This window comes from Narcine bancroftii, chromosome 3 (assembly GCF_036971445.1).
Source record: "Narcine bancroftii isolate sNarBan1 chromosome 3, sNarBan1.hap1, whole genome shotgun sequence".
In the NCBI taxonomy this organism is placed as follows: Eukaryota; Metazoa; Chordata; class Chondrichthyes; order Torpediniformes; family Narcinidae; genus Narcine; species Narcine bancroftii.
The window spans coordinates 269,881,157-269,908,105 of record NC_091471.1 but is presented as its reverse complement, the minus strand read 5'-3'; the positions used below and the strand labels follow the sequence as shown (position 1 = coordinate 269,908,105).

The following is a 26,949-nucleotide window of genomic DNA, read 5'->3' as shown; positions in this document are numbered from 1 at the left end:
ATTCCGGAGATTCCCTTCTTGAAAAGTGCAGAGATGATGATGGTTGTAAAAATTCTGCTCCTGGCCTTTATATCTGTGAATCCCAGTGCTGTATGTATTGGAGAGGTCAAATGACAGGCACATTGACTGGTTAAATTCCACAGCATCGCGACTGTCCATCCAAAAAACGCAAACAGAAGCAACTACCCTGGAATGGACAGCGTTGTGGCATCGTGTACACACAGCAGCTGCAAGCTTCACTTTTCTGTTTCAACTTTAACCCAAGAAGACTTGAGAGCAAAACCTTTCCACGTTTGGCTTCATTCACTGCTCTGCAGATGGGGTCGCCTGTTCTGCAGGGCCAAGCCCAAGGCTCGCTGTGTCAGAAAAAAAATGCACCTGCATTCAACCCTCTGTTGTGCTCATTTCCTATCAGCGCATGGGAAGCAGTAGCCAACAGAGCTCCTCGGGCTGGCACCCTTCCCAAAAAGGCTGAGCTTTCAGCTTCAAGACTCTGATGCAGTACATTAATACAATCCCAGAAATGCTGCATCATGCTGGCATCAGCTCACAGTGAAACCACTCCTAGAAATTAAACAGAGGGAAGGAGCCAAACTGCTCAGCTCTCCAACGCCTGTGATGTGCCGTGCTTTCTTGGAGGAGGCTGGGGTGGTTTTAAGCCGAGCACAGGTTGAGAACCCAAGTGGAATCCTAACTCAGCACCACCTTTCATCTCATGATTTGGGAGAACAGAATAAAACAACGGCCAGAGCTGCTGTAACGGCGACACTGCCGCTGGTGCAGACCCGCCAGTCACCCAGTCCGACTGCTGTCAGCTCCATGCAGGCTTTAAGTGGCCTGTTAAAGGAGCTGACGGTGGTTTATTTTAAAATCCCACAACCATGGGATCTGGGCCGGAAATCAACAGCAGGCACAAGGGGCTGCAGACTCCATGGAAGCGGAGGAATGGCGAGGGGCACCAGAAAAATTGGAGACCACCTCTCCCCACACACACTGTTTGAGAAGACAATCCACGGGACCACAGCGGTGGACCAGTAAGGGGCTTTGAGGCTGAAGAACACACAGGCTGTTGTTGACTTGAGGCAAGGAACGCGGTCAAGGGATTCGCACCAAGCTGCGGACAGCTGAAGACTGGCTCAGGCTGCACCGGTACCGGAACCAAGCTGCGAGAGGGTGCTGGAGTCTTCCTGATCATGTGCATCCGTAGCTCGGGTTGCTGATGGTTTAGACTGAAAGCTGTGTGGTTATGGAGACTCCAGGAGTGCTGGAGGTGAAGCCATGGACATACAGGGGCTCTGGGGGGGGGGCGACTACTCGTGCTTCTCTTTCTCTGACTATACAGGGCACTGGGCAATTTTTGCTGATAGCGAATCTTTGTCTGCCTTACAGTAGACTAAAAGATATTTTGTGTAATATATCTTCTGTTTTATTGCATGACAATAAAATAATCTCGAATTCTGAATAAACGAAGGTGGTGCACAATCCCATCTTTACTTGCAAACCCATCAGTTTGAAGTTGGGTTCAAAATAACCTCCAGCATCTTTTTTTTTGTCTTTCCTGCACAAAGAATCAAGTAGCAATGGTTTAAAGGATTTAAAATGACCAATAATGGGATTGTATGTAGTCTTACACACAGATTGCAGGATCAGTGTGTTTATGTTAAAGATTGAGGTGAAGGGAATAGCTGAAATGAACAGACTGCGATTGATGACCCTGGACAATGAAGATGTTGCTTCCTGAACACTTTTGGGTGTATTTTATAGATTTTGAGCTACTGATCATGAAAATCACCTTAAAATGTTCCTAACACTACCGTTATTTAGATATAACCTACTTTTGTGATTTCCTGACATATTTTAAGTCTACTTCAAGCAGAAAAAACCATGGAGTGCAACATGTTATTGAAAATTCATTTTCTGCATTCGCACTTGGACATCTTCCCTGCTGATCTTGGTGCAGTCAGTGACGAACATGGTGAAAGGTTTCACCGGGACATTGTGAACATGGAAAAGGGGTATCAGGGCAACTGGAATCCATCAATACTGGCTGACTATTGTTGGACACTGACACGAGAGGCATCAGATGCTGAGTACAAACGAAAATCAGCGGCAAAACATTTTTAGGTCAGTGAACTAATGCAATGTGTCATCATCAATATGCGATATGCCCAGACATGCTAATAAATTCAATAAAAGTTTATTTAATGTTTTTCCAACTTCCGACAAGATACACCAAATCTGAAATTATCTTTGTGTTCATCTTGAAGTTGACTATCATAATGTTTTATCAGGAAGAAAACCTTTTGAAAAAATTGTTGTCTACTGTAATTATTCAATTAATGAAAGAACAATTACATGCAATTGTTTCTCTGGAAGACAAGCAAAACTACATTTTTGCAGCACTTTTACATTAAAATGTGGCCAGTGTTTGTTCATCCATGGATATAATGATTGGCTATGGAAGGAGAAAGAACTGAAGGCTTGGGAAAAAGCTGGGCTTTGGGTTCTTTCCTTCTAAATGGAGGGTAGTCAAAGAAGCAGAGAGATTCACACATAAATCAAAGAGCATAAAACCTTAACAAGTCTATCTATCAATAGAAAACACTGCAGATGTTGGAAATTTATAATAATCAAAACGCAGAAATGCTGGAGGAACTTAGCCGGACTCACAGCGTCCATAGGAGGTAAAGATATATTAGCGACGTTTCAGGCCTGAGCCCTTCTTCAAGGCATCAGCAAAAAAGTAGACGGGCATCTGAATTTAAGACTGAAGGGAGAAAGTGGGAAGAATGGGAGATGGGAGTCCAGACCAATAGGAAACTTAGAGGTATAGTTAAACCCTCGGTATCTGGCACCCATGGGGATTGTTAGATGCCGGATAAGTGAGTTTGCCGGTTGTTTGAGATTGCATGTTGCATGGATTGGTGAACTGACTGCTAAGGGGCATCAATTTTAAACTCTTGTACTTTTTAACCTATTTCTCTTTTGCAAATTTTTTTCCCGGTTGCTTGAAATCCAAATAACAGGGATATTACTGTACTACACAATCCCCTCACCCAAATTTCTGATATCAACCGTGAACAACTAGGATCCCAACACTGATCTCATTGCCATTGTGCAAGTCACAACCTCACATCCAAAAATTGACATATTTATTCCTACCCTGTTTTCTGTCCATGAACTAATCCTCGATCCATGACTTTGTAGAGATTCTCAAAGTTCATCTCATGTGCGATCCTTACAAGAAACAAAATCTTTGGGATTTATGGTGAAAATGGACCATTTTAACATCAGTCAGCCCTCACAAAAACACCTGACATTTAATTTGGTCACAGTAGGCAGCCAATTCGATTCCATTTGTTTTGTGCCTCTTTCACTCTTTATGAAACAGATTAACAAGTAATAGGGGAATTAAGGGTTAAGGGAAACAAGCAGGGTCCATGGCCAGATCAGCCATGATTTTATTGAACGATGGAGCAGATTCAATGGGCCGGATGGCCAGTTCCTGCTCCTATTTCTTATCTTCTTATTCAATCATTTAGTGACATTTTTTAGAGATGGAGAAATCATTAACATTTCATTGCAGTTCTTGACAGCCTTGGATATTTTTCTGATTTTGCAGGCTTTTTCTATTTTTGTCTGATCTGTAATGGCAGGTCATTTCTATAGCTGCTGCATTCTTTATACATCAACATTTACAGCTGATTACTTTAGTGCGAGAATCCCTGTGGTGCTCGTTAATGGACCGTTGAGTCCAAACAACCTTCCAAAGTAGTTTGATTATACGCCACCTACATTCAAATGGAAGTTTGCAAAATGTCCCTGCTCTCAGGGATCCGGATTAAAGGCCATTACAATAAGAGCTGTCTGTAAATGGCCAACATCCTACTGTTTGAGCATTTGCTGCTTGCCAGTTGTGGCAAGTGCAGAATCGCATTAACCAATATTATGAGCTATAGGACCGGGAAGCTCTGTTTTCTTATGAGCACTGAAGGGCGGGGGGGTGGGGGGGGCTAGCACGACTAGCGTAGCGGCTAGCGCAGTGCTGTATGAAGCCCGCACTGTCTGGACAGAGCTTGTACATTCTCCCCATTTCCTCAGAGTGCTCCGGTTTCCTCCCACCGTTCAAAAATGTGCCAGGAGGTGTAAGTCAATGGGGTGTAGTTGGGTGGCTCATGGGCTGAGAGGGCCTGTTACCATTCTGTCTGTCTAAATTTAAAATTCAAGGTAGTTTAGACAGGGTGAAGGTGAAGGAAAATAAAACACAGGGTAGATGCAATATCTGGATAAATGAACTACGGAAAGGCAGAACAATATTTAAACAGTAAAAAGATTGGAAAATGGACCAGGCTGTCCACGAAAAGCAAGCATGCAGTCTAGCAAGTTGTAATGAAGGAAAATGATTTGTTGACCATGAATTCAAGAAGATTGGGAGGTAGAAGGCTAAAGTATCTTCGCTTTATACATGTAAGAATGTTCAAACTAAACTATGTTTCACCCAAACACTCAAAGCATCAATACAAAGACAAACTCAATGAACTCCAGCTGATTTCTGTTGGCAGAGCCATTCAATGGTGTAAATTTAAGAATTTATTCTGTTGAAATATCTTACTGCAGAGAAATTTAGTTTGAATAATTGTTGCTTCAAGATCTATTGTTACATGGACTCCAGAATCCTGTCTGAAAGGGTAGGAGTAGATACAAAAGAGTAATTTTGAAGGAATGGAGTAATTCTTAAAAGGCAATGGGAATGTATTTCATGGGCAAATCTAAGAGATGCTACATCCTTTGGTCCTCTATGGTCCAAAATCAGAAATGAAGCACTTGGCTTATGAGGAGAGAGTGTACCCGTTGGAGTTTAGATGGTTCTCATAGAGACACATAAAGTTATGAAAGGAATAGATAAGATAAAAGCAGGGGTGTGGTTTCCACTGGCAGGAGAGACCAGAACTAGGGTACATGGCCTCAAGGTTCAGGGGTGTAGATTTAAGGCAGAGAGTAGTGAATCTGTGGAGTTCTCTGCCCCAGGAAGCAGTAGAGGCTGCCTCATTGAATGTATTTAACACAAAGTTAGATAGGTCTTTGAAGAACAAGGGAATTAAGGGTTATGGGAACAGGCGGGTAAGTGGAGCTGCACCAGCAGCCACATCAGCCGTGATCTGATTGAGTAGCAGAGCAGCCTCAAAGGGTCATATGGCCTCTTCCCATTTCTTCTGCTCTTAAACCATGATTGATGATATTTTATGTAATTTTTTTCACAAGCTGAAAACAATTATGGGTTAATTTGTTAATTGACTTTTAGCTTGCAGGCCACAATTCAAAGGCATTAAGCATCAGTATTCTAATTACCATAACTAATTCATTTTCTTTTGATAATAACTTTGGCTGTGGAAATTGTACGTTCTATAACTGCTATAATTTTTTTGTGTCCAGAATTTCAATTACAGAAAGTTTGTCAATGGACTGGAGGCATAATTTTGCTGATATTGAAATCAATAATCTTCAGTCAGAATCCCGAGTGGCAGGAAACGCCGCTTACTGAAAAAGACGCCTTCACCTTAGATGAATTGGAAAGCCAGGATGAACGAGCAAAGGAAGACTTAACATCAAGTTCTGTTTCCCAAGGGAGTGCTGCCCACAACCAGCGTGTTTTTTTTTAAAGGGAGTTTAATGCTGTGTGACTTCAGAGCTGGAAAATATAACAAATGCTGAAACTCACTTTCACGTTACATTGAGTGAGGAACCTATGATGCAGGTTTCATCCAGTACCAGAGGACGGAGGAATTTTCAGAAGGAGACAAGGAGTTGCCTGCATTGGTCACGCATTTCTCTAGGCCATTTCAAAATCTCTCCAGCAAACATCAATTTACTAGAATGATGGCCTGAGGCTCTGAAAGCACCTTTCTCAACTAGAAAGTGTTGCAAACAATAGAACAGATTTGGATCACTGAGTGATTAGGTCCAGGCATGGGAGCAACCTGGATCAAACTTTGGTACGTGATCAAATGTAGTGAGAGAGATGGATAAGGCATACCTGAGTGTAGGAGAGGTCCCTGCACCAAAGACAAAGAAGGCCTCACCTGCACAACGTTGAGAAATCTGATCCACGTGGGAAGGATCCATTGTTACCTTTCATGGCGAACTCCCCAACCACAGGTAACGCCTTTGTATGAAAGGCGTGCTTGAAGGGAACTATTTCTTCCACTAGGTTCTGCTTTTCTGATTGTGGCCCATGTTGTTTCTCATTCGCATGTCTGGGCTCCAATATTACTGCAGTGCCATCAACATACATTGCAGGATGATTGACATCACTGTTACATGTTAAATGCCATTAAATGCAATTCAATTTCATATTAGGCTCAATGCACGTTAGAAACTATGCCATGCAATTGAATTTCCAGACCAGTGGCTTCCATTGCTAACATCAATTCATAATAACTCACTCTGAACAAAGAACAATTAGCCTTTGTGGTTCATCCTATTTTTTCACTTTAACACATAAAGCATTTGACAACTTTCAATTCCTTACTACTGAGTTATTGCCTATTAGGAACAATACTAATTTTACATCTAAAAGATACATTCTCTGACAACCAAAGAAAAACAGTCTACCGGAGCCAGTTTACACCATGAGGGCAGCATAGCGGTTACAGCGCCAACAACCGGGTTTGAATCCACCACTGTCTGTAAGGAGTTTGTACTTTCTCCCTACGTTTGCCGGTGTTTCCCCCGGGGACTCCGGTTTCCTTCCACCCTCAAAACTTAACCGGGGGTTGTAAGTCAATTGTGCTTAATTGGGCGGCACAAGCTTGAGGGCCAAAAGAGACAAATGTAGTGCAAACATTCATATAAACCACCTTCCAACAAAATTTTTTTTTTAAAGTGCACGAAAAGTAGGGTTGCATGTGATGTCCTGTACGACAATAAATCTGATTAGATTAGTTACAACCATTCCTATGAGTTTATTGTCCTGCCGAACAGATAGCCATCTCCCTCTTTGCAGAGACACTCTCACTACTGAAGATCCAGCTGAGATTTTAATACTTTAAGCCTTTGATATGAGACCCGAGTTCACAATATTCTGATTCAGAGGTTTATTTTGCTATCCGTGACTGATGAATAAATAAAAAGATTAGCAGAAAAATGTGAAATAGCAATATTAAGAGAGTGAAGAAATGACAAAGAGGAAATTAATATGCATTCATGTGCCAGAAAAAAATAAATTGTTGTGAACTATTCATTCATTTATGTAATGTTAAATAAATCCTACTCTCTTTTTGTGCACATCTCTGCTTACATGGAGTGGCCTTTCATTTCATTGGACCTATCAATGAAGAGTTACTACTGAGTTATAAAATGATAGACAGGTTAAGCAGATTTAATTAGATGAAAATGGACCCAGAATAATTTTAAATGTTATCTTCTGAACTTAAGATGACAATGCTACCAATGGAATCATAGTTTATATAAATGAAAGTCATTCCAAGCTAAGAATTAAAATAAAGCAGTTAGAAGGTTATTGAAAAGGGTGTTGAGTCTGAATTGAACCAATTTTTTCTTAAGTCTCTGTGTGGGAAGGAAGTTATTCACAGTAACCTGTGGGAAGGAAGTTATTCACAGGAACCAGGTTAGATGTGAGGCGGGTGACTTGCAACAAAGAAGTGTGCTGACTGGCTGCATCTCGGCTGGGAACGGAACGCCAATATCTCAGAGCAGAAAACCCTGTAAGTAGAGGACATGGCCCAGGACATCATAAGCATAACTCTCCCCGCCATCGAGAAAATCTATATGGAGCGCCGTCCTCGGAGAGTAGCGGCAGTCATCAAGGATCCACACCACCCAGCACGCACTCTGTTCTCACTGCTGCCATCTGGAAAGAGGTGTAGGTGCCACAAGACTCGCACCATCAGGTTCAGGAACAGCTGCTTCCCCTCCACCATCAGACTCTTTTAAGGACACTTACTGCACCTTATTTATTACTGAATATTTTTTCCTACAAAGTCAGTTTGCTTTACATTTCTTTCTTTGTTTACATTTCTCAATTTGGTATATATATATTATTTCTTGAGTGCAGTTTACACTACCATTAACTGCCTGGCCTGCAGGGAAAAAAAAAATCAGGGTCATCTGTGATGACACGTATGTAATCTGACAATAAATGTGAACTTTGAACCATTAAGAGAGGCTGATGATGAGAATGAAAAATAACAAAGCAACCTATGAAAGAATGTGATTCCACCCAGTCAGGATCATCCCAAATGGCTTCACATCCAATGAATTACTTTAGAAATATAATCAATGTTGTTATCCACCAAAACCACATGGTGGATTATTTGAATAGCGAAGTGAACTGGTTTTGGTGGCATTGATTAAGGGAAGAGCACCAAACTCCTCAAGAAAGAAATAAAACACAACAATGCATTCCAGGTACCCATCACTCTGTGTAAAACAAAGTGTAACTCTGGCATTTCCCCTCAACTTTCTTCCACTCATCTTAAACAGATGTCCTCGGGTATTGGCCATTGCTATCCTGGGAAAAAATATGTGGAACATGCTGGCAAAGCCAACGCTTCTTGCCCCAAGAAGGAAGAAGTGAGCCACCTTCTTGAACCACTGCAGTCTTCTGGAGAAGACTGTTTTGGACAGGGAGTTTCAGGAGTTGGACTGATTAACACAGAGGGATTCTGACTTAGAGGTTTTGGTGTTCAATTTTAATTCCATGCATGTTAGCTTCACACCACTGGCTCCTCAGCCAAGCACCAAACATCAGAACCTATGGCCCTTCTTGTACTGAGCAGGGTTACTATCACAACAAGTCATCAGTAGGGTAAAGCTAGCTAGTCTCATGATGATCTAATCCAAGCTCCCATGTCGTTTATTAGTCAGTGACCAATCTAATTAAAAATATACCTCAATGAAGGGCTCAAGCCTGAAATGTTGGTTATCTTTATCTTTGGTATAAAAGTACGCTGCTTGAGTTTCTCCAGCATTGTGTTTTTACTTCAATCACACCGTCTGCAGGCTTTTGTGTTTTACTCCTCTCAGTGAACAATCCAATGCTTGGTGAATTCTGCTTCACAATGGATGAGTTAGAGGGGAACGTGAAGATTGAGGCGGTGTTTCCTAGAACTTGCTGCTCGAGCCCTTCTTTGAGGTAGAGGCCATGAGGTTGGGACATACAAATGAAGCAATATATTTTGCAGAAGTTTGCATTGCAGCCACTTTAAGAAGACCCTACTGCTCTTTCCTCTTGACAGGTTCTTTCTTTTTAGATGAGAAAGAAACTGCTGTGTTGAAGAAAATTGTTATCATCTGGCTCTTTGTTTTTTTGCCAATGAGCTAAAACTTGTACCTTCTGGCTACCTGCCTCCAGAGAGGATTTCTCCTTGTCAGTTATAACAAAAGTGTTGGTGTTTATGAAAATAGATGACATGTTCAAAAAAAATTATATTTGGAGGAGAGCTGATTGCAGGGCTGTGACATTTACGCACTGGTAAAAGGCAGGAGGCAGCTTTATTCCTTTCATTGCGCTGATTCCAGCACAAGAACTCAATGCTGAGAAAGGTTGGTGTGAACTGAGATTCTCAGTTCAATGTTGTTGGCTCCATGAGTAATTTCTTCAATTATTTTTGCAGCAGGTGCTTGCTGGATTGAGCTAGCTTTGTGTGTGTTTTATTCACAGGGGTGTTACAAGGTTAGAGAAAGGTTATTGAATGCACCGTAAGGGAAAAAAAAAATCAAGCAAGGCCAATTTGAGTATTCCAGCACCTGAAGGCATCCAGGCATACATTAATAAAGGTAGCCAGTGACATTAGCCACACTGCATCATTAAAATTATATCTTAATGATGTTGCTTCAATGTTAAATATTTTACATTTTGTAATTGCAATTCAATGATAAAGTCTCCAAAATAAGACATATCTTACAACACTTGGTATCCAGAATTCAAGCAACCGGGAGCCTCAAGCAATGGCAAAAAAAATCAAGGAAAATGCATATTAAAAAGTAAAATAAGTAACAATAATTTAATAGGTAAAATATACGTACATTTAAAATTGTAAAAGTAAATATTTTCTGAAGTAACACATAAACCTTTGGTGAAGATGGGAGCAAATATTCAGCCGATGGAGTGAACGGGTGAAGACATGGTAGAAGATGCAGGAATAACAGAATTTACAGTGAGGAGATTGAGAGGCACTGGTGGTCAGGGCACTTGGGTGTCCTTGTACCAGTGAAAGTTAACATGCAGTTCAGCAAGCAATTAGGAAGACAAATGGCATGTTGGCCCTCATTACAACACAATGTGGGTACAAGGGGAAAGATATTTTCCTGCAATTATACAGGGCCCCAGAGAGACTGCTTCTGGAACAATGTGTGAGAGGTCAGATCTCCCAAGCTGTGGGAGGATGTTCTGAAGCAAGAGGAATAATGAGAGGATAATTCACAGCTCTCCAACACATGGCGTTGCCTTTCTAAACTCTGGTTTCGCCAAAGAGAACTCTGCTTCTTTTTATTCACACAATTCCAATATTCTGGAATATTTCCAGCCCATTAAGGCAGATTCCAAGAGTTGTCCCTTTCTCCCCACAGTAACCATCAAAACAGAAGCCTGCTCTAAACTAGGTTGTAGGAAACGACCCAACACAAACCGACCAAGGCTCACAGAATAAATCACTCAGTAATAAAGAAACTTGTGATCAGAGCAGAGAATCACTAAATAAACCAAAACATTTGTTTTTTCTGGAGTGGGAAGAATGGAGGGATCCATGACGACAGTTAAATATTCTAGAAACTGATCAAAAACAGAAATAGAACCACAGATCATTACACCACAGAAACAGGCCATTCTAGTCTGTGCTGAAACATTTTTCTGTCTAATCCCACTGACCTGCACCCAGTCTATATCCCTCCATACCCCCTCCCATCCATATGCCTGTCCAAATTCTTAAATGTTAAAATTGAGCCTGCATTTACCACTTCAGCTGGCAGCTCATTTCAGATTCCCACCACTCTCTTTGTGAAGAAGTTCCCCCTAATCTTTTCCCCTTTCACCCTTAACCCACATCCTATGATTTGTATTCACTTACCCTCAGTGGAGAATGCCTTCAGACACTTACTCTGTTTATAACCCTCATAATTTTAAGTACTTCAAATACCTAATTCCTTCACGCTCCTAACCTGTTGAACTTCTCCCTGTAACTCAGTTCCTGAAGTCCGGGCCACATCCTAGTAATCTCAATAGATGTGAGCAAAGCAAAGCCCAAGATGGTGTAATGGAATGACTGTAAATCTTGCGATATGGCAGCAGAAGGCTTATTTAAGAAAATAACATTCATCAAAACACTCAGTGCCTTACTGAAGCAAAGAGAGGCTTAGGTGACTTTTAAGAGATAAGAACATTACTAGCTGGGCCAGCATTTATTGTCCAACTGCAATTAAGAATTAGTCATGTTGGTAGCTGGATCCAGAGTCAGAGATAACCAAGAGTAGGTACTAGTCTGCAGAAGCCGTGATTGAAGTATAAACACAATGCTGGAGAAACTCAGCAGGTCAAACAGCATACTTTATATGCCAAAGATTAAGATACATAACCCACATTTCGGACCTGAGGACTTGCCTGTGCTCCTCATTTTGTTCAGGCGCCTGCCTTCTTTTTCTTCATACCTTGAAGGGCTCAAGCCGAAAGATTGGTTATGCATCTTCATCTTTACAAAATAAAGTGCGCTGTTTGACCTGCTGAGTTTCTCCAGAATCATGATTTAGCTAGAGCAGCTACTCTTCCTCAATGTCCATTAGTAAACCACATGTGATTCTGCTCACTACAGGGATTCCATTATTAATATTGAATTTCCATTCAGGTTTTATATGATTACTTGATTGTAGTTCACTCATTACCTTGTCAGGATTTGAACTTGGATTTGTGGAGTAATAAACCAAGATTTGGGTTTTTTATCCAGAGGCTTGACAAAGATACTGTAACCAATCACTAAGAGCATCTTAAGAAGGCTGTGCCACAGTGTTAATGGAAAAGATCCTCCAGAATTCAGTCTTGATGAAGGACTGACAATATATTTCCATGATGGGATAGAGTGTGACCTGGAGAGGATGAGCATGCTTAGAATTTTATTTTCTAATATGGGTGAGTATTTTGCATTTTTAGAGAAGCTGCTGACCCCAAACACTCACTGACTGCTCGGATAAGTGCCTCTGAGAGTATTACATTATTAGAGTATCTTCCTCTTTGAGAGATGTTGTTTGGAGGGCGTCTCCCTGGCAGCATCGTGATATCTGGAAGGGTTTTCCTCTGAAATGGGCAGGGTCTCTGAAAGATTGTTTACATTCCCAGAAGGAACCCATCTCATCCAAATTCTGGAGGGTCCTTTCCACCTCGAGCAGTGGTTCTCAACCTTTTTCTTACCACTTACATTGCACTCTAAGTCTTCCCTTTGTCATCAGTGCTCTGTGATGAGTAAGGGATTGCTTAAGGTGTTATGTGGGTGGAAAGAAAAGAGGTTGAAAACCACTGTTTTAATCGTACCTAATTGACTCGTTATGTGCACGGTTTCAGAACTCCAAAGGAAGTGAGCCAAAGGCAATTTTTATAAAGCAAAATATTTCAGTAACAATTGGGTCTAGAGCAGTGATTCTCAACCTTCCCTTCCCACTCACACACCACCTTAAGCAATCCCTTACTAATCACAGAGCATCCATGGCACAGGGATTGGTTAAGGTGGTCTCTGAGTGGAAAGAATAAGGTTGAGAACCACTGAATAGCTGTATTATGCAGAAGTTGAAAACAACTGTTGTGTTAAAGATTGTTGGAAAAAATAATAACCCACAATTGTCTTGAGTCAAGTGGTTCATACAAATGTGCTACAAAATCTGGTTGATTTCTTACTTGGGATCATTTGAAGATTAGGTCATAACATCAGAAACGGGTAGAACACCCCCGTTGAGAAGGAGAAGCAGAGAAATGACCCTACAGGAAGGTGACCATGGCCATGGCAGCGGACCCCTGCAGGGTACAGGCAACGTGGTTGGGGGACTCGCACAGGCTGCTGGTCCCTGGCTCATGGGAATCAGATGTGGAGCCAGAATTCAAGAGGGTGCTGAGGGCAAGAAAGGCTTCAAAAGGGCTTCGGGCGCTGAAGGGCTTCCTGATCATGTTGGAGATGTGGATCTGGAACTCGGGTTCCCGATGGATCAAACAGGAATCTGTGTGGCTGCAGAGGCTGAGGGAGTGCTGGAGGCGAATTCACAGACACTCAGTGCTTCTGAAAGGATTCTCTTTTCCTTCTCTCTTACTGTGAGGGGCGCCGGGCGACACTAATGGCAACTCCCTGTCTGCCTTATGACAGGCAGAAGTCCACTTTGTGTAATATTACATGTGACAAAGGAGGAAAAACCCAACACCCAACCCCAACCAACCAATTTTCCCTTGCAACCGCTGCAACCGTGCCTGCCTGTCCCGCATCGGACTTGACAGTCACCAAAGAGCCTGTGGCAGACGTGGACATACCCCTCCATAAATCTTCGTCCGCAAAGCCAAGCCAAAGAAGAAAGACATGTGCTGTGACATGACAATAAAGAAATCTTGAATCTTGAGCATGCTCTCTGAATATACTGAGGTAGATTGTCTCCAAACTCCCTCTATTGACAAATAAAAATTCTTTTTTAGCTTCAGAAACCACTTAATGTCATGGCAAGTGAATGGAATTGTTTAGCAGTGTGCTTACTCTCAAAAGACACAAGATGTGAAAGTAATAGCTCAATTACATGTCACTTGTGTTCGCAGGAACTGCCATCTCTGCAATAGCATGCTCATATAAATCTTCCAGAAGCTCACATTACACAATACCTAGAGATCTAAATATAGTTGCTGTCAGCCTGCATTTTATCTGACCACCCCTCCCAATGCTCAGTGTAGGATAAGAGGAGGCTTAGTGGAGGTACCTAAGATGATGAGGAACAGAGGTAGGGTGGACAGCCAGCATTTCCCCCCCCCCCCCTTCCAGGGCAACAATAGCAAATACGAGGACATCTGTACAAGGTGAGGGGAGCAATCTTTAGAGGAGCTGTTGGAGGTAGTTTTTTTTTACCCAGGTGGGTGCCTGGAGTGCATTGCCAGGGGTGGGGGTAGAAGTTGATACAATAGGGACATTAAAAGACAGATAGGCACCTGGATGTAAGAAAAGTAGAGGTCCACAGGGGTGAGGTGGGGAAGGATTAGATTGTTGTGGGGTTGGTTTACATAGGTTAGCACCACATCCTGAACTGTGCTGTAATGCTCTATAAGTGGAAGGGTGAGGTTTGATTTGTGTATGAGATGATCTTTTCCCCCATTCTATACCTTCCCACATCTATTTCCTGTGTCTCAGAACTATGGGGAGGTATATGATTCCAGTAATGGAATATCTAATCAGTTTAGGTGTTTCTAAGTTAAGAAAATGACATCTCTCAACTATAAAGATGTCTTCCACAACTGGTGCAGGCAATGAAACAAGATATGTCAAGTAACAAAAAAAAAACAATCTAGGCTTTACAATCTTGGAAAGGCAGCTTGATGCCAATCTTATCCATGAGTAATTTGTGGAAACATGGTCAACAGGAAGGAAAGTTACATCGAAAGTTTCAAATCCTAAGTGCGTCAAGCTGTTCTTTCTCCAGCTCAATATAAAAAATGTGCTTTAATACCAGAATTAGATTCCTCTGCTATGACAACAATGCTTCTGCAATCGAAATTCCTGATTTGTTGCCGGGCGCGGTGGCACACGCCTGTAATCCGGCTACTTGGAGGCTGAGGCTGTCGGATCGCTTGAGATCAGGAGTTCTGGGCTGCTGTGGCCTGTGTTGAGCGGGTGTCCTCACTAAGTTGGGCATCGATATGGTGTCTCCCGAGGAATCGGGCATCACCAGGTTGTGTGAAGAGGGGTGAATCGGCCCAGGTCGGAAACGGAGCAGGTCAAAGCCCCTGTGCCCATCAGTAGTCGGATCGCGCCCGTGAATAGACCAGGTCTCTTTTTTTTTTTAAATTTTAAAAAGAATTTCCTGATTTGTTCATGACAATAAATTCAGATTCTGATTAAATTTCCAAGACTGATAAATTAAACTATGTAGAAATTTTTAGTTACATAACAGCAACCCAATTTGCGTGAAGATTACTGAGTGAAGGGATAGCTGCTAATATCTGATAACCTTTCAGTAGAATCATTACCAATGCGATTTTCTCACATTTGTTCCTGCAGTGTCAACCATCTGGCTTTCAAAATGCTTTAAAATTAAGTAAATTTTGATTAAAACATCCTATCACGAAAGAAACAAGTAGCCAAGTCCTCACCTTCATGTCTGAGGTCTCTGTCTCCAGCTTAGACAGGTGGCTGGAGTTGTCCTCCAACTCTCTCCGAAGGTGAGAGTTCTCTTTCCTAAGTGCCTCGACTTGCTTTACAAGATGATCATAAGAAGATATTGATCCAGACATCCTGAGTTCTTCCAAAACCTAACAAAGAAAATATTTTCAGGGCTGTGTATAGGATTATCCCTCAGCACCCAACACTTCTCAGCACCCAATATTTCCTGCATCAAAATATCTGAGGTTTTGCAAATGGCGTGAATTCAAGTTCAAGTTTATTGTCATCTGGTTGCATAAGTGCAACCCAACAAAATCATGTCCTCCAGTCTTCGGTGCAAAACACACAGACACACAACCAGACATAACACCCATACAGACAAACAATACATACACAGGAAAATATGCAATATATCCTGCTTTACGATACTCAAATTACAAAAATTCAATTTTACAAAGAAAAACGTGTTTGCTTATACAAAAGGATTTGAGTGGGTTTTCACTTTTACGAAAATAGCCTCCAATAGTAGTGAGTGGGTCTCCATTTTATGTCAGTTTGGCTTACGAAAAGTTTCTGAGGAACGGTCTAGTTTCGTAAAGCGGGGTATACACATATTTAAATAAATAAATAAATTTTGTTCCGTATGGTTAGTGTGATTCTTAAATAAGACAATTTAAATTGTAATAGCCCGACAACCATCTGAGATATTTGGTCCCCTATTGCTTGTACTTCCTGGGAAACCTTTAATTTCTCTGTCCCACAATTAATATCTGAGCCGTTACCATCCAATATTCCTAACTCTGCAGGTCTTTTCCTAATCTCTTGGTATCTCCTCTGCTCATTTGGAGTAGAGTCATCCAGCATAGAAACAGGCCTTTTGGCCTAACCTGCCTGTGCTGGAAAAAAAACCCCGCTATAGTCCCACCTGCCTGCTTTGGCCCATATACCTCTAAACCAGCTATTCTCAACAGGGGACACAGGTTATTTAAGGGAGTCCATGGTTTAAAATCATAAAATATTTTTTTTATGTAGTCGGTAGGAGAGAAATAAGGACAAAAAAAAACAACTAAACTTGACTGCTTCACAGGAAGGAGGCCCATAAACTGTGTGCAGAGTCCTAAGGGGACCATCATCAAAAAAAAAGGTTTAGGCTGCTCTAAACCCATCGTATTTCAGAACTAGAATTTATTGCCATGAACAAGTTAAGAAATTTAGTGATTTGCAGCAACATCACAGACCAAACGTTTGTGTAAACCACCTTACAACAATGCATTTTAAGAAATAGTGCCTGGAAAGTAAGGCAGTGTCTTTGGTTTATTGATCATTCAGGAATTTGATGGCAGCAGGGAAGAAGCTGACCTTGTGCTTGTGTTTAGGCTCCTGCCCGTTTTCCCTGATGGTGGCAGAGTGAAGAGGATATGGCCTGGGAGGTGGGGGTCTTTGAGGATAGAGGCTTTCTTAAGACAGCACCTTTTGTAGATCCTTGATGGAATGGTCTGGTGCCTGTGATGTTGCAGGCCGAGTTAACAACCCTCTGAAGTTTTTTCTTGTCCTGAGAGTTGGTGCCTCCATACCGGGCAGTGATGCAACCAGCAGAATGCTCTCCATGGTACACCTGAGGAGGTTTTCAAGAATTTTCAGTGACATAACGAATCTCCTCAAATACCTCATGAAGGATAGCTGCTGGCGGGCCTTCTTCATGATTGCATTGACATGGAGGTTCCAGGACAGATCCTCGGAGATGTTGACACTCAGGAATTTGAAGTTCTTGATCCTTTCTACTACTGATCCTTCAATTTTGACTGGGTCGTGTTCCCCTGACTTCTTTCTGAAGTCCACAATCATCTCCTTGGTTTTATTAGCATTGAGTGCAATGTTGTTGGTGTAACACATTCAACGAGCTGATCTATCTCCTTCCTGTATGAATCTGCCGACAACTGTGTTGTCATCAACAAATTTGTAGATGATATTGGAATTGTGCCTGGCAGCATAGTCATGGATGTATAATGAGTAGAGCAGTGAGCATAGCCGCATCCTTGAGGTGCACCTGTGTAGGTCGACAGTGAGGAGGAGACGTTGTTTCCAATTCATACTGACTGTGATCTTCCAATGAGGAAGTCGAGGATCTAGTTGCAGAGGCCCAGAGTCTGTAGCTTTTTTACCAGCACTGAGGGTATAAGGGTGAAGGGTGAGCTGTAATCAATGTACGAGTTGCTGTTTTCGAGATGATCTAGAGCTGAGTAGAGAGTCAGCAATATTGCGTCTGCTGTGAACCGATTGTGATGCTAGGTGAATGGCAATGGGTCCAGACCTTTGGTTAGGTATGTGTTAAGTCTGGTCATGAACAGCCTCTCAAAGCATTTCATCACAGTAAAAGCTACTGGGCGTTAGTCGTACAGGCAGCTAAGAGGCATCCAAATATTTCTTAAATGTTGCAAAGTTCCTGCCTCAACATCCTCTTCCAGTTGCAGGTTATTCTTTACACTCACCACCCTCTAGGGTAAATAGTTACCCCTCAGGTTCCTATTAAATCTCTACCCTCCCCCCCAACCTTTGTCCTCTGGTTACCAATTCCCACAGTGACAAAAACTGAACACAATACTCCAAATGTGTCTTATGCTTCCTCTTAGATAATCTTTAAAAGTTATCCATCTGTTTCTATATTATTTATATTATTACAGAAAATTAAGGTACAGAACCTAGGCATTAAATACATCTAACATACAAAAGTGCTGGAGAAATACAGCACTTCACGAAAAATCTACAGGAAGTAAAGGGTAAGCAACATTTTGGGCTGGAGCCCTTCATCGAGGACTTTACCTCAGAGATTCTGCATGATCTGCTGAGTTTCTCCAGCACTCAACCCCAGCAACTGCAGACTTTCCTGTTTAATTTAATACATCTTGCCTGGATTATTGTTTTTGCACTAGATACATCTCTTTCTCACTTCATACACCTTATTTCAGCAATTAATTCCACACGAAAGTTGCAATATAAACAGTTGTCAATGTTGAATCAAGCTATCTTTCAAAGCTCAGTCTGTAATTATCAATGGCATTACTGCACACAGGGTCTGCAAGGGACTTTAAAGGACATTTTCATTACAGAAAATTGGATTTTATACCTATCCAAAAGCTTAGTCTGTTTATTCTTCCATATATTTCGAAGATTTTATTTCAGATTTCTGCAAGAGATTAAAAAAAAAGAAATAGAAACCACTTTCAACTCCAACAACCTTGGGTTGTGTGAGTAAGCTATTTTTTTTTCTGAGCTGGACTTTCCAAAGGAAGTAGTTGCAAAACAAAAGGTTACAGAAAACTGCACATTCTTATCAGCTCATTTTTCACTTATCCTGGATATTCTATCAAACAGTAAAAAGATCACCATTTGTCAAAAGGAAAGTGGCATGTGATTGCCCTTTGATTATATTATTCTCCCTTGCCATGTTTTGCCATTGACATGACCGGCATTAATTGCTGGCTGGATGTAACTGGATGGAATGCTACACCACGTCACCACAGAAGGACAAAAGAACAATGAGTTGGAAGAGGCATACTGCCCTTCAGAAGTAAATCACGGAAATTCGTAGACCCCGCGGTTGAAGTGGAAACAAAAAATGCTGGAGAAGCTCAACAGGTCAAACAGTGTCCTTTATGTAGCAAAGGCAGAGACACAGAACCGATATTTCGGGTTTGAGGCCTTCATCAAGGATGTGAAAGAGGGGGAGGAGTCACGTGATGGAGTAGTGGCCGGTCAGGGAACTCCAGCCCTCTCCGGGAAAGTTTAAAAAAAACACACAAAACACAAAGGCACAAACATAAAAATTAAAACAAAGTGAAAGTAAAGGTGGGAAGAAAATGGCACCGAAGAATGAAAAGTCGAAAGCAACGGGAAGAAGAGAAGAAGAAAGAACGTCGGAAGAAGAAGGTGAAGGCCTTACCTGTCCGAGGAGAGAGAAGCCCGCTCCCTAAGGTCAGTTGAAGTCCCGAGCTCGGGACTATAAAAATGGCTCGCGGAGCCAAGTAAAAGTGCGCAACTGCGCATGAGAAAAAAAACACTGACGGGAGGAGAGACCAGCTGAGGAGTCGATCTCCACAGCTGAGAATGATAGCTGCAACACAACAACAGGAAGAAAACATAGAAAACAACGAGAACAAGAAAGAAGAGAGTAAAAAGAAAACAAGGAAACAACAGATGACCAACCCAGAGGAAGAAGAAGAAGAACATAGAGAAATGGAAGAAGAAGGGAAAGGCAAGACAATGGATATATTTTTTTAAAGAATATATGGAATCAGTAAAAGAATGGCAATAACAAGAATTTAGTGAAATAAAAAGAAGAATTAAAAGTGCAGAAGAAAAAATGAATAGATTAGAGATGGTCATGTCAGATATAGGAAAAAGAGTGGACAAGGTGGAAGAAAGAGAAACAGCCGTAGAAATGGAAGTAGAGAACTTAAAAAAGAAATTAGAAAAATCTAATAAAAAAGTTAAAGAGACACAAGAGCTGTTAGCTCAGAAGATAGATATAATGGAAAATTATAGTAGAAGAAACAATATAAAGATAGTGGGCCTTAAGGAAGATGAAGAAGGCAAGAATATGAGAGAATTTATAAAAGATTGGATCCCCAGGGTCCTAGGAAGACCAGAATTACAGGAAGAAATGGAAATAGAAAGGGCACATAGAACATTAGCCCTGAAACCACAGCCACAACAAGAACCAAGATCCATTTTAGTAAAATTCTTAAGATATACAACAAGAGAAAATATATTGGAGAAAGCAATGAAGAAAATAAGAGAAGACAAAAAGCCACTGGAATATAAAGGTCAAAAAATTTTTTTCTATCCAGACATAAGTTTTGAACTCCTGAAGAAGAGAAAGGAGTTTAATTCAGCAAAAGCGATCCTATGGAAAAAAGGATATAAATTTATGCTATTCCAGGGCAGAAAAACAGACTATTCTCGGATCCAGAGGAAGCACGAAAATTTGCAGAACAACTACAAAACAGGCAGAGATCAAGACATGTAACGAGAGTAAAAATGACCACGAATTATATGTATGTGTGTATATGGGTATATGGGTATATGTGTGTGTGTATGTATATATGTGTGTACATGAGTGTATGCGTATTTAAAGGAAAATATATAGAGTATAGATAAGAATTAATAAGGAAAAGAAAGGGAAGAGAGGAAGTAAGGAGGGAATTAAGAGAGTGACCTTTGTTATATATGAAAATTGAAATCTTTTCTGGGGGATCTGGGTGGGGAGGAGTTACGGTCACTGCGAAATCAGTTGACGCTTGCGAGTGAATTCGCAAATCCAAATGGAGAGGGGAGATGTGGTTGCTCGACAAGGGATAAAGGGCAACTCAGGAAGGGGAGGGGATAGTGGGGTTAAAGAAATTCTAGATAGGAGAATAAGGGAAATGTTTGATGTTTTAGAAATGTTGTCTTATAAAGTGTTCAAAACAAGAAAGCAGAAATGGATAAGAAGGAAAGGTGATGATGAGGAAATGGAAAGGAAAGATAAACAAAGTACGAAAAGGCTACGTTGAACTATATGACTTTAAATATTAACGGAATACATAACCAAATCAAAAGGAAGAAACTGCTAAATTTACTGAAAAAAGGAAAAATTGATATAGCATTCGTGCAAGAAACACATTTAACTGAAATGGAGCATAAGAAATTAAAGAGAGATTGGGTAGGACATGTAACAGCAGCGTCATATAATTCAAAAGCTAGAGGAGTAGCCATATTAACCAATTAAAATAGAAGAGGAAATAATAGATCCAGCAGGGAGATATGTAATGATAAAATGTCAGATATATTCGGAGTTTTGAAATTTACTCAAAGTATATTCACCTAACGAAGAAGATCAAAAATTTATGCAAGATATTTTTTTGAAGATAGCAGACACGCAAGGGAACATACTAATAGGAGGGGATTTCAACCTTAATTTGGATTCAAACATAGATAAAACTGGAAAAAAAATTAACAGAAAGAACAAAGTAACCAAATTCATAATTAAATCGATGGAAGAAATGCAACTTTTGGATATATGGAGAAAACAACACCCAAAGGAAAAGGAATATTCATATTATTCGGGTAGACATAAAACATACTCAAGGATGGACCTATTACTGTTATCAGCTCGTATGAAAGACAGAGTAAGAAAAACAGAATATAAAGCTAGAATATTATCGGACCACTCACCCCTGATATTGACAATAGAGTTAGAGGACATCCCTCCAAGAATGTATAGATGGAGATTAAACTCCATGCTACTTAAAAGGCAGGATTTTAGAGAATTCATTGAAAGACAAATTAAAATGTACTTTGAAATAAATACGGAATCAGTGAAAGATAAGTTTATACTATGGGACGCAATGAAAACGTTCATCAGAGGGCAAATAATAAGTTATGTAACCAAGATGAAGAAGGACTACAATCAGGAAACAGAGCAGTTGGAAAGGGAAATAGCAAATATAGAAAATGAATTAGCTATGAAGGAAGACAAAACTAAAAGAAGAGAATTGGCAGATAAAAAAATAAAATATGAAACACTACAAACATATAAGGTGGAGAAGAACATAATGAAGACAAAACAGAAATATTATGAACTAGGAGAAAAAACACACAAAATTCTAGCATGGCAGTTTAAGACAGAACAAACTAAGAGAATGGTATTGGCATCAAGGAAAAAAGACAAACAAATCACACATAATCCAACGGAGATTAATGAAAACTCCAGAGAATTCTACAAACAATTATACCAAACTGAAAACGAAGGGAAAGAAGACAAAATAGATGAATTTTTAACTAAAATTGAACTACCAACATTACAAATAGAGGAACAAAATAAATTAACAGAACCATTTGAAATAGTAGAAATACAAGAGATAATAAAAAAACTACCAAATAATAAAAGACCAGGAGAGGATGGATTCCCAATAGAATTCTATAAAATATTTAAAGATTCATTAATTCCTCCCCTCCTGGAAGTAATCAACCAGACTGATAAAACACAAAGCTTACCAGATTCATGCAAAACAGCAATAATTACAATAATACCAAAGACAGGGAAAGATCCACTCGCACCAGCGTCATATAGACCGATATCTTTACTTAACACAGACTATAAGATAATAGCTAAACTATTAGCAAACAGATTAGCCGACTATGTACCAAAAATAGTAAATCTAGACCAAACTGGATTTATTAAAAAAAGACGAACAACAGACAATATTTGTAAATATATTAATTTAATTCATGCAGTAGAAGGAAATAAAGCACCAACAATAGCAGTTGCTTTAGACGCAGAGAAGGCCTTTGACAGAGTACAATGGAATTATTTATTCAAAGTATTACAAAAATTCATTTTACCAGAGAAGTATATTAATTGGATTAAAGCATTATATAAGGGGCCATTGGCGAAAGTGACAGTAAATGGATATATATCAAAGGAATTTAACTTAAGCAGATCAACAAGGCAGGGATGCCCACTATCAGCCTTATTGTTCGCGTTAGCTACAGAACCATTAGCAGAATTGATAAGAACAGAAAATAAAATAAAAGGGATAAAAATAAAAGACAAGGAATATAAAATCAGTTTATTTGCAGATGACGTTATAATATACTTAACAGAACCAGAAATATCAATAAAAGAATTACATAAGAAATTGAAGGAATATGGAGAAGTGTCGGGTTACAAGATTAACGCAAATAAAAGTGAAGCAATGCCAATGAATAATGCGGATTTCTCAAAATTTAAGAAAGAATCACCATTCAGATGGCAAATGCAAGCAATACGATACCTAGGTATACAAATAAATAAAAACCTCGGCCATCTATATAAACTCAATTATTATCCACTAATGAAAAAATTACAGGACGACTTAGAGCATTGGAAAGATTTACCACTAACACTAATAGGAAGGATAAACTGTATTAAAATGAACATTTTCCCAAGGATACAATACCTATTTCAGGCATTGCCAATACACTTGATGGAGAAATTCTTCAAGGAGTTAAAGAAAATAATAAGGAAATTTTTATGGAAAGGGGGGAAACCAAGGATAGCACTAGATAAATTAACAAAATGGTATAAACAAGGAGGCTTACAACTGCCAAACTTTAAAAATTATTATAGAGCCGCACAATTAAGATACCTATCAGATTTTTATCAAACAAGGGAAAAGCCAGATTGGACTAGATTAGAACTAGATAAAATAGGGGAGAAGATACCTGAACATATATTATATAAATGGGATGAAAAATTGGTACAATGTAGGAATTCTCCAGTATTACATCATCTGCTCAATAATTGGAAGAAGATTCATGTAGAAAGGAATAAAACAAATTACCAATTACCAAAACTAATACTGACGCAAAATCAGCTAATCCCTTTTACAATAGATAACCTTTCCTTTAGAGAATGGGAGAAAAAAGGGATCAAAAGAATAGAAAATTGCTTTTCAGGAAATAAATTACTATCCTTTGAACAAATGAAGGATAAATATAATATAACTCAAGATACAGTGTGGGCATACTACCAACTGAAATCCTACTTGAAGGACAAATTGGGAAGCAGTCTGAGGTTACCAGAGGGAAGTAATTTTGAATATGTGATTACAGACACAATGATAATCAAAAAATTTATAACAAATATGTATATTAAACTGCAAGAAAAGGAGAATGAGGAAACAAATGGTAAAACTAAACAAAAATGGGAACAAGATTTAAACATAAAGATAAAGAAGGAAGCATGGGAGAAGTTATGCTCTGGAACTATGAGAAATAGAATAAACACGAGGTTACGTATGATACAATATAACTGGATACACAGGCTATACATTACACCTCAAAAGTTAAATAAATGGGACCCAACAGTATCTGACAGATGTTTTCACTGTAAAAAGGAAATGGGAACAACAATTCATGCAATCTGGACATGTGAGAAAGTGAAAAAATTTTGGGAAGATCTAAACCAGATATTAAATAAAATCACAAAAAGCAATATACCAAAAAACCCAGAGATCTTCCTCCTAAGTAACATAAAAAACAAAGAATTTGGACTTGATTTGGATGGTGCACAAAAAAGATTTGTTAGGATAGCCCTAGCTGTAGCAAAAAAATGTATTATGTCAGCCTGGAAATTAGAAGATAACTTGAGAATACAACAATGGTATATAGAAATGAATAAATGTATTCCACTAGAAAAAAATAACATATAATTTAAGAAATAATATTACAATATTTGAACAAATATGGGAGCCATACATGAAACACAATAGAGAAAACCTACCGGGGACATCTACCACCTAAAATGACAGAAGGAGAAGGAAATGAAAAGAATTGACTCAGTGGAACTTCTTGTTTATTTTTATTGAGTGACAACATTGTTTGATGGGTTTAATGTATCTTAGATTCTGAACTTTAAATGAATGGGAGGAGAGGTAGGGAGGGTGGGATAGGAAGAGGGAGGGGGGTGGAGAAAACGGCACTGTATATATTTGAAAAGAAAAATGTATGTCTCTTGATCAATGTGGTTAATAGTGTGAAAAATAAAAAATTTAAAAAAAGGATGTGAAAGAGCGTCAGCAGGTTTCCAACAAAAGATTAGGGGGGGGGGGGTGGCAAAGGCAAGAGATGATAGGTGAAGGGAGGAAGAGGGATGGCTGGGTGGGTGGAAGAGACAACTAAAAAAACTGGAAAGGGGGAGGGGAAAGAAATAGTGAGCTGGTTAGCAGAAAGCAGAGGTCGATGTTAATACCATCTGGTTGGAGGGTGCCCAGACAGAAAATAAGGTGTTGTTCCGCCAATCTGTCGGTGGTCATGGTGGGACAGTACATAAGGCCATGGTCAGAGATGTGAGCATGGGAGAATGACTAAGGATTAAAATGGTTGGCTACTGGGAGGTCTCAGTTGTTGCAGACAGAGAGGAGATGCTAAGTGAAGCGATGTAGAGAAGGCCACAAAGGGAGCACGGATGCAGTAAATCAGTCCTGTGGATACACAAATGTAGTGTTGATTCACTTGAAAGGCCGGTTTGGGGCCCTGGACCATGTTGAGGGAGCACCATAGTCCAGGACATGGGCTGTTTGGGAGCACCCCCCCCCCCCACCTCAGCACCTTCCCCTCTGCCCCACACCTCCTCCCTCAGCAAGGTCCAGAGATTTCCTTCCCTAAAGGCTATGATGTTAGATCCCCCAACAATCTGGTTCATGTCCACTTTCTGGATTCCAGTTCATTTTTTAATTCAATTTTTGGTGTTTCTTAAATCTGAATTCAAATGTTCAAACTCCCATAGTGTGATTAAAAACCAAGGCTCGATGGGCCAGATGGCCTACACCTGCTCTTATTTCTTAAGTGTTTTCATTCAATTATCAACTCAGGCCTTTGGATTACAAAAGAAGCAAATCATCTGGTTGTTAACACATTGCTGTCAGTGGGGTAGATGCTATGTATGAATTGACTGTCATATTATTTATATTACAACTGTAGCTTCGCTGGCCACAGTTTTTTTTTAATTGAAGATAGAGGTACATGATGATAAATGCAGTCTATTTGGGCAGCAAATGATCCCTGTCCTCGTACCTGCTTCTAAATCTGCACTACCAGTATCTCAAGGTAATGGAGTAGCATCACCAGTCCAGGTGTCTCCACAAAATTTTGCAAACTCACCAGAAGGATAAGCAAAGCAGCATCAGAATTCCCACACGGACAAGCTCACTTGTCTGTCCAAGGCCTTTCACACTACCCCACCCTAACCACCCACAGATTAGAGGAACACCTCATTTTTCATCTGGGCCCCCTCCAACCCCAGGGCATGAATCCATTCACTGGATTCCACATCAGCTTGCCTTTTCCCACCCACCCCCCCCCAACTAGTTCCTACTTCTTTTACCTCTCCAGCTAGCCTAGACTCCTCCCCCCCCACCTTCCTGCAGTCATCCTCCACCCCCCCCCCCCACCATTCAACTCCCACCTTCACCACCCTCCCCCTTTTTGTTTGGACATCTCTTGTGGGTCCCTCGTATGTTGACGAAGGGCTCAATCCCGAAACGTTGGTGATGTATCATCACCTTTGCTAAATAAAGCCTGCTGAGTTTCTCCAGCATTTGTGTGTGTTTTTTCCCCCGAGTAATTGTCAATCAGCTTCATTGGAAGGGCCAAGCTTCCACACCCATCAAACTGACACTTATTCTCTAACGTGATTTATGGTGTGAAAAATAAAAAATTTAAAATTTAAAAAAAAAACCTGACACTTATTCTGAGCTCTGTTATGGAAGGAGATTACCAAGCAGACAGAAGGAAAAGATACAAGAATGCTCTGCAAACTGGGAAAGAGAGAAAACAAGTTAGTTTAAGTTGCAAGTCAGGTAAGGTTTGATACCAACTCATTTTCTTTCCTTCCCAGTCTGTCAAAAGGGTCTTATATCTAAAACACTAGCTCCATTTCTCCTTCCAGAGATACCATCTCATTGGATAAATGTTTCCAGCATTTTTTGTTTTCATTTCAATTTCCAGCTTTGTCTATTTTAATATTTCTTTTAGAATAGCTGGTTCTCCCTCTGGACTTGCAGACGGCTGCCTAGTGGAC

General features: G+C 40.2%; 2 protein-coding genes across 3 annotated transcripts in view; one reads left to right on the top strand and one right to left on the bottom strand.

Moving 5' to 3' along the window:
- Positions 1–15,490, bottom strand: part of apc2 (APC regulator of WNT signaling pathway 2) — a 112,677-nt gene extending 97,187 nt beyond the window's left edge. The window contains exon 1 of the mRNA XM_069928108.1: positions 15,338–15,490. Coding sequence (XP_069784209.1) covers positions 15,338–15,478 — 141 coding nt within the window. The 5' untranslated portion in view covers positions 15,479–15,490. The remainder of the gene's footprint in view (positions 1–15,337) is intronic.
- LOC138758756 (gap junction beta-2 protein-like) overlaps positions 1–26,949 on the top strand; it is a 110,534-nt gene that overhangs the window by 14,320 nt on the left and 69,265 nt on the right. Inside the window, exon 3 of one of the 2 annotated variants that reach the window (XR_011354418.1) lies at positions 5,434–7,256. The exons of the other annotated variant lie outside the window; for it this stretch is intronic. The gene's annotated coding sequence lies outside the window, so the exon portion shown is untranslated. Of the gene's footprint in view, positions 1–5,433; positions 7,257–26,949 lie in introns of those variants that run through there. 2 annotated transcript variants of the gene reach the window in all.